Source organism: Hibiscus syriacus, unplaced genomic scaffold (genome assembly GCF_006381635.1).
Source record: "Hibiscus syriacus cultivar Baekdansim isolate YM2019G1 unplaced genomic scaffold, ASM638163v2 tig00116964_pilon, whole genome shotgun sequence".
Lineage (NCBI taxonomy): Eukaryota > Viridiplantae > Streptophyta > Magnoliopsida > Malvales > Malvaceae > Hibiscus > Hibiscus syriacus.
This window is the reverse complement of record NW_024063489.1, coordinates 2,288,069-2,296,640: the sequence shown is the minus strand read 5'-3', so window position 1 is coordinate 2,296,640 and position 8,572 is coordinate 2,288,069. Positions and strand designations below refer to the sequence as shown.

Here is an 8,572-nt window from a genome sequence, read left to right as displayed (position 1 = left end):
TTTCGAAAATTTGGAAATCCCTTTACGATAAAAACATATGGTTCGAGGAGTCGCCACCAATCCTTGATTAGGGTGTGATTGGGCACCCAAAAATATTGTCATTTTAAATAAAAATTAATTTTAATTAAAACAACAAATTTGCGGTCTATGTTACCAAAATATGGGTTCGGGAGTCGGTTACGCGTGGAGAAGGATTAGCACCCCCACAGCGCCCTAAATCGGTACCTCGTCGATTAATTATTGTCTTTGCAACGAATTTTACAAGTTCGACTTTAATTTAATTTTTTGATCCCTTAAAACAACAAAATGACGAATTTTATAGTATGAAAAAGAAACAAAGTAAGTTAAATTAAAATTACCAAGTCATTAGAAAGATAAAGAATATTCGATTATTTAAAAATATTGAGACCAGACCTTTAGGTCAGTTCTAACGACCTTTACTCCATAAATTTAAATAGCCGAACATTTCTTTTTCTTACACTCTCAAATTTTAAAGTGAATAAATCGAACTTTTTAATGTCACTGATGGGATACACTTGTAATTTAAAATCGTCAAAAACAACTTTCCTGTAAGTTAAGAAAAGCCATTCTGACAGTTTTAAATTAAAAGGATATTGCCCTTAATCCGGTTATGTGATTAGATCGAGTTATGCATATGAGGGTAACATGCAAAAATTAATTAAATATTATGATTAAGCTATCATGCAATGTGACATGTGAAAATTATCTACGTGTATATTTTAATTGAAAATTAGAACCATGCGCATTAACACATAATATACAAACATGACTGAAATACAAAGAAGAAAACTTAACATTTCAAACTATAAATTTTAAAAAATAATTACAACTTTTAAACAGAAGGACTAAATACTGAAACATAACTTTAATGACTTAATTACAAATAAAATAATTATTTAGGTAAAAACTAATATTATACTATGATAAACCAAAAAGTTGAAATAAAACAACTTAACATTACAAAGGAATAACATAGAAATAAAACCTAAGCAACTAGGATTAAAAAGGAACATGCAAAAATTAAAAGCCTTAATGTCTAAACAACAAGAAAAATAAATACAATTCATGTGGGACTACAATTAAAAGATCACAAACTTACAAGACAAAATCAAAAAAACACGGCAATATCAAATTGAGGACTGAAACATAACACACGTAAAATATGAAGACCAAATTTAAAAGCATAAAATATTCTATTTAGACTAAAATGGACTAAGCTGAATAAATGCATGACTACCTAGGAAATAAACCAACAATTACATGCTGGACCAAAATGTAAATTTCAACAACCGCATGGGAAATGTACAAACATATAATAATTCAAAATAACTATGTTCAAGGACTAAGATGAAACATGCAAAAACCTTAAAGTCTAATATCTAAAGAACAGAAATTAAACACATCAACAGTTTGGACTGAAATGTAATAAACATAAAGCTAGAGAACCAAATTGGAAATTTACAGAATATTGAAGCAAGGGTTAAAACGAAATATCCGAGAACCAGAGGGGGCTGCGGCGTGGTTAAACCTCTCCTAGGCATGTGTTCTAAACGGCGCCGTTTTGGTCACCGAATATATGTGATATTAGGGTAAGTTTCTAACCCTAATTTCATTATCTTCTCAGCCTAAACGACCAAAGCCCCCCCCAGCCGTCTTTTTTTCTCTCAACCCTTTCTTCTTTCTTCGTTTTCTTTCCCTCAACCCTAAATGCGACCGTGGCCTTCCCCACCTCCGCCGTAGCAGTCACCGCGGTTGCTGCCTCCAAAAGTCCCCGATGAAAGGCCAAAAAGCCCCGATGAAGAACCCCGACCTAAAACCTAACCAGAAGCCTCCTTAACCGAGCCTTAACACCTTGCTTTCAGACCACCAAATCAAAAACCTGCTAAATTAAACCCTAAACACCATGAACGACTCCTAAGGCTCGTAAGTCTCCGACCCTTCATGTACTTCTATCTCCGGCGACCTACTACGGCGAGACTCCGACGACAGACTCCAAACCAACCAGGTAAACGACTCAACCTTTCTCCCTCTTAACATTGTATTTTGATTTTTCACGAAAACGAAGGGAAAAGTCCCTGCACACTGCTTGGTGAAATCGACTACTAATAAAAACTTTTCTTTATATTGATTCGAAATAAACAAAGGAAAGCAGACTTCATCGCTCGATTTCTCAGAAAATTAGGGAGAGAGCCCCGAACAGAAGGTAAATTAATCCTATTTCTATTCTGAGTTTCAATTTTTAATTTATTCAACAACATATATACTTGAAATGAAATTTCCAGTTGAAATGCAAATATAATACCTTGAAAATGTATAATTTTATTGATTTCTCTGCTTTTGGATTCAGAGATTACACCTCTCGTTTTTCTTTCGTATTGATTTCTTTGTAAAATTCCTTAGAAGCGTTCCTCTTTCTTTTGATTGCTCATCTCCTCTCTGTTCCTGAACCCTCCTTTGTTGGTGAATTTTCGGTTCTGTTCTTGATGGGTCCCTTTTTTTCTTCACTGCTGCCTCTGTTTTCTCTTTATCATCCCATCCCCAGACTCCCCTCGTCCGTGACCCCCTCTTTTGTATCTTTTATGACTGATAACTTTATTGATTCCTCCCACTGCCCCAAACCTTGGAAAATGTTTGTTTGCAGGGCCGGTGACTGTAATGGAGTTTCACGTTAAGCGCTTGGTTGTGGGTGACAGGCAGTATGGGCACGGGTTGCTCGACTATGGTGCTAGTGGCATTGGGGAACCAAGCTGCTCAGTTCTGGTCAATGGAGTAAGGCGTGGTGTTCCATATCGAGGTTGGATGATGCCGTAGCGGAGCATGGGCAGCAGTTCGGGAGTCGAACCTTGTCTCCACGCGTGAGCAGCATGGGCTTCTGGGGGTTGTTGTTGGAATGATCCACGTGGGAGTCATGGATGCTGATCAATTGCGGTGCATCACGTGGGAGAGATTTGCACAGCTAGTGACCGGGTGTTATGGAGCAGAACAAGGCCTTCACGTGGGGTGCTCGGGTCTTGGGTTTGTCTTGAGCTTGTCATTAATTTGGGTTGTAATTGGTCCATTAATATTTGTAATCTATTTTGGACTTATAAGTGGACTTTAAACACTTAATTTGGGGTTGAATTTCAATTTGTATCTCGATCTCCAAAATGAAACATATACGATGTCAATCCAATTAAGCACAAAAGTTTCTTGATTTTCATGTTGTCCCCAAAATGCAAGCTTCCATTCATCATTTGAATTAAATTCTCATTTGAGCACGATTACCTCCAAATTAATTCTCAAGCATCTTTAAATGAATTAAATTGCCCGGACAAAATTAGGGTATTACAGATTCTCTAGCACATCAGCTCCTAGCATCTCGTTAATGTGAATCAACCTTGGATTGAATTTCTGGGTTTAAAGAACCGATTGGTAATAGAAGATGTTCCACAATAAAATTGCAAAATACAAACAATGGTTAAACTCCACGTCCACCTTAGGCTAAGGAAATCGTTAATTTGATAGAATTTACAGCTCTTGATAATTCTTAGGAAAATTAACGATTTCCTTAGCCTACGGTGGACGTGGAGTTTAACCATTGTTTGTATTTTGCAATTTTATTATGAAACATCTTCTTCTATTGTTTGTATAGTGGAGGTGGAGTTTAACCATTTGATAATTCAAGTAAACCAGTAATTACTTAATCTTTATATTTTTAACTAATATTTATCTAAATGATAACGTAAGAAGTAAACTAATCTTACATACCTAACAACACTTGATCAATTACATCAAGATTTGTGCAGCTAAAAAATGGCTTCCTCTTGTAGAAAGCCAAAGGGTAACTAATTAAGTGGCCTTTCATCAATCAAAACAACTATGGAGTACTACTCAGTCTATGTACAATAAAAAAAAAAGCCTTCCGGTGTACTGAAACGACTGCCATGGGCGATGACATGAGTTATGTCGAATGTTAAAATACCTTTTAACCACGTGCTATAATTACCATGCACAGAGTTTCTCTTTTTTTTTTTACTTGCAGTCCAAAGAGAAAGAGAGAAACAAAATTGAGCACAATTACTGTCCTATGGCCGTCCAAATATAAAGTAATAAGCCGACCTGCCTGCCATTCTCAGCTATAAGTCGGTTGCATGCAACGGCACACCACACGGTTTGTTGATTTCACATTATTAAAATTGAATCCGGCAAAATGAAAAAGAAAGGAAACAGTAGTAGATACAATTTCTTCGAAAAGCACCAAGCTAAATGATCCAACGGTGGGAGTTCAACGATCTTGAAATGATAGATGAAGTAATCATTAAGTGACGACTTCCACTTCCTCCACTGGAACTTTGTCTTTGATAGATTCTCGCACTTCGTTTTCAATTCTTCCACAACATTGCTGCTTACATATCATGGAATCCGGTCCCAATCCCATCGTGCTACAATTTTCCAGTTCAGATAACATAAAAAATTACACAACTTTCCTCATGTTTATCGCTTTAACATATTATTTTATATTAAGTTTCAATTGAAATAGATTTATTCACCTTTCATGGAAAGTGATCACCGAACGAATTTCACAATTTTTAAAGCTGCATGAACAGATCATAGTCAAATTAAAATAGAGCTACACGGTTTCCACATGCATCGGTCAAAGCAAAAGTCAAGATTTAAAAAGAAAAAAAAAACATGTATGAAATTAAACTCTTTGCAAGTACCAAGAGGGGCTATGTTTCTAATATTTTATATGTTTTAAATATGATAAAGGAGATCATAGATATAAGGAAAAAATTATAAAATCCATTTTTACCTAACGTATATTATGAAAAGAAGAAAAACAAAGGTCAGGCGTATTTGAGTAAATTAAGCGGTTGATGATGAATCGAATGGTTGAGGTGAAATGATACTGACCGGCTGCATGGATCATAGCTATTGTTGAGGGGCAAAGTGTAGCCATTTTTATTCTGAATAAGTTCGATCATTGCTTGCTGCAAAAACACACCATGGCTCACCACTGCTATCTCCTTTTCTTTCCTTTCCCACAACCTAAATGATTGAATTTCCTTTTATTTAGAGATTCGGATTTGAATTTCGGTACAAATTAAATTGGATTTGAACTCACCATTTGAGGAACTTAATGGCCCTAGCGTTGACTGACTCATGAGTTTCTCTTTCATTTGGATCCCACAAAACCTCATCTTCATCTTCTATCTGATCATTGGTGAAGTATTTGTGTTAATCAATGTGAATGGAAGTGCAAGCTATTTAATTGACAGAGAATATGAATTAAGTAGTACTTGCCAATGAAAAATCAACCGCCGGGAAACGAGACCGGTACTGACTGATGCTTCCTCTCTTGTCACATTCATATTTTCCCTGCACTCCATTGGAACATAAACTTTCAAAATCCAGTAACTTCTTTCTATTTTTTTAATACGACAGATTGCAACACGAGATAAAAGATTTCACGTTGATAACGTAAAATAGTATACAAACATTAATAAATGTTGGACGTATTTAGTAAGATATATTATATTCTTCAAGAAAGGATGTAAATTTGAATTTTAAAGATGATATTGTTAAAAGAGACAATCATGAACTCTGAATATAATTATACATTTCTTTTGTTATTATTTTTTTCCAACCAAACAAGAGTGCAGCTTCCACGGGGAGGGAATATAGCATCATGGTCCAAGCTTGCTTGATTAAAGAGTGGATGAATGAATTATAATGTCAAACATCGTCCAACCATTAATGCGTAGCTGTTAAAATGATGCGTAAGTCTAACGGAAAAGGCCAAGCTACGTCGGCGACGTACCATTCGCTCTCGACAAAGTTCATATGCTACCATTGGCGGACGACTCTCTACATTTGATTCCTCCCATGAAGCAACGTGTAATCCATCCGGTTGGTCCTCACCACCAAAAATTCCAACTGCTGTTTCCAATGTTCTGCAGTTCAATCATTTTAAAATAATAGACTAATCGTCATCTAAAATTGGAGAATTTTCATTAAATTTTTTAACATGAAAAAATTTTAAAGTAAAGATGGATGTAAAATTTTATGTGAGGAGTGAACTTTATTTTCAATAAAATGATTGTAATATATATTTAGGGATGGACTTAAATCATCAATAAAAAATAATTAAATTATATGAAAAATTAAAAATTCGTCTTCCTCTATTTGACTTGAGGGGTGGGTGATTGTGAGATATGAGAAAATTAGGTACCTTGACATGGGGGAAACGATGACAACTTCAATCTTATCAAGTAAGCCACTTTCACGAACAATTTTCCGCTGATCAACAACCTATTTAAACGGCGTACTTAGATGTAATTAATCCCGGAATAACAATACTGGGAAAAAAAATACAGATTTTAATTGCCAAAGCTGTCAATTGGCTCTACTCACCTGCTGCCAGCCCAGCGGCGAGAGTCGAGCATCGAAAAATTGAAATGATGTCAGTGGATCACGACTCTTGTCTGATTCTACATTATGCATTCCTTGTGCATGCCTCACCTATTGAATTGTTCATACAAATCCTTTGTAATTCGTATATATATATATAGCCTAGATTCAAAGTAGGAAAGTAGTGCTGATTCCGTCAAGTTTAGAGAAAAATTAGTGGAAACGAACCAGATGAATACGTTTACGACGGCCGAACTGGTAGAACGAAGGGGGTGCTGCAATTGCATCCATTTTCTGCATACGTGAAAAACAGAGGAAAATAGAACACAGAACCAAACAAGGCAGACCACCAATAGAAAATAAATATGTAAGATAGAAGTTTTATAAAGCAATATATATATCGACGCTAATGTCACTTGTCCCACCCACAAATTATAAAACTACTTTTCCTTGTTTAAAAAATTCCCGTCATCACCTCAAAATAACAACTTTTAATGTCCAAGAAACAAGAAGGAAATGAGGGGGGGGGGGGGAAGGACATTGGCAATGTTAATTTACTGGAATTCAGAGTTTGTTGATGCAATTAATTCCCCATACTCATTTTCCTCAGTAGCTGTACAAGATTGAAAACTATTTACTATCTATATTAAATATTAACTATTTCAGTGCATCGAAATTGACCAGGCGTCCCCCTCGTCTTATTGATGCACGAAAATCTAAATCTAAGCCCGTCCAATCAAGTTTCAGAAAAATGTTTTCTTTCTATAGAAATCCTGGAACAAGGAGACATGGTTGACGAATTAAAGACCATAGAAATAAATAAGATGAAGGAAATTTCCCAGGTAAATTCTTACACAGAGAGAGCAAATCAGAACTGAAGAAGGAAAACTGTGTGGCTATTTGATTTTTATGAGCTCGCAACTGACCTTTATACAATTATTCAAAGATGAGAAAATCAGAAAGTAACAGCAATAAAAATCCAGTGGGGTGGGTGTTTACCAGAGCAATAAGAGAAATTTTGAAAGAAATACTATCATTTTTGTATTATTGTGCGTTGAAATGGTCAACTAGAACTCGTCAACCGGTCAACTGTTGAAGCCGGTGGATGTCGGCGACCAATACCCTTTTTTATTTAATTTTACGATAATTCTACGAAGCAATAAAAGAAGAGATGACAATTTTCCTGAGTTTGGTTTTGGATCGAAGGAATTTTATATTTTTCCTTTCTTGATAGGCGCTCCAACTCAGTTCTACGTGTTCATATATAAGAATTTTACTGTACACTCGGAGGGAAATTACTGCCTTTTCATATGTTTTCTAACCTGCCTACGTAAATCTATGTCAATCAATCACATCTATTAAATCTAATCATAATGATTTTATGGCTGAAAATTCGAAATAAAAAATTATATTTATTTTACAGTTGGTTTGAAGAGGTCAACACAAAACAGCTTTATCGAAAAACTGTCCTCTCTAAGGATATGCAGTTTCCTCTCCAAGGATATGCAGTTTCTTTAATGGGTTCCAGTTTTAGTAATTTGAAAAATCAGTATCAATGTCTACATCATACTAACCCCTCAAATGGTCTGGGAGCAACTCGAAGGAAAATGGATGATACTGCCAAATACAGACTTGTAAAAGGGTGCAACAAGCATCCCTATTTCCATTTAAATGACCATAGCAAAACAAACTCTCATAATCATAGGAAGTAGCAGTCCATGTGATAACGAATTGACAGATTTAACTGTTTAAAGCATTTTCCTCAAACTAACAAATAATTACAGTGATGAGTGTCGTTTTATTATCAAAATAATTTTAATTTTTTAATAAATAAATAAATAAATAGTGAGAATAAAAGAGAGAAACATGGTTGGTTCACATCGATTCTGATGAAGTAAATTTTTTGATTTAGATAAGGATGAAATAAGGTATAGTTTTGGATGAGATTAAGTGAAGAGTTTAAAAATTGTTTTAAAATAAAAGATAATGATAAAATAAATAAATAATTAAATTTAAAGTGTATTAGATAAAGAAAAACTTATAGTGAAATTAGTCTCGGGCTTCAACTTTTACCTCAGATTCCAGTTGATCATTGGAATAATTTTTTGCTTTGGTTATTTTTCGGTTACAGTCTACAGAGCCCAACCCCTGTAACTTGTTT

At 35.0% G+C, this 8,572-nt stretch overlaps 1 protein-coding gene across 2 annotated transcripts; it reads right to left on the bottom strand.

The window, feature by feature from the left end:
- Positions 1-3,847: 3,847 nt before the first annotated feature.
- LOC120190853 (phosphoglycerate mutase-like protein) lies at positions 3,848-7,404 on the bottom strand. Of its 2 annotated transcripts, XM_039193892.1 has the most exons (10): positions 7,266-7,404; positions 6,640-6,705; positions 6,415-6,522; positions 6,233-6,312; positions 5,822-5,954; positions 5,305-5,379; positions 5,126-5,214; positions 4,915-5,049; positions 4,551-4,595; positions 3,848-4,442 (listed from the first exon to the last, which is right to left on the bottom strand). In XM_039193892.1, exons 2-10 carry the CDS (start codon positions 6,700-6,702, stop codon positions 4,319-4,321), a joined length of 852 nt encoding a protein of 283 aa, XP_039049823.1. In that variant the 5' UTR covers positions 6,703-6,705; positions 7,266-7,404; the 3' UTR covers positions 3,848-4,318. The 2 variants fall into 2 exon arrangements, with proteins under 2 accessions (XP_039049823.1, XP_039049822.1); XM_039193891.1 differs by lacking the exon at positions 7,266-7,404 and having other exon boundaries at positions 3,854-4,442; positions 6,640-6,810.
- Positions 7,405-8,572: the final 1,168 nt, after the last annotated feature.

Coding starts and splice junctions, on each gene's coding strand:
- LOC120190853 (XM_039193891.1), bottom strand. CDS start 6,711: ATGCAGAAAATGGATGCAATTGCAGCACCCCCTTCGTTCTACCAGTTC. Junction 6,313..6,414: donor CGCCGCTGGGCTGGCAGCAG/GTGAGTAGAGCC, acceptor CCGTTTAAATAG/GTTGTTGATCAGCGGAAAAT. Junction 5,050..5,125: donor GCCATTAAGTTCCTCAAATG/GTGAGTTCAAAT, acceptor TCAATCATTTAG/GTTGTGGGAAAGGAAAGAAA.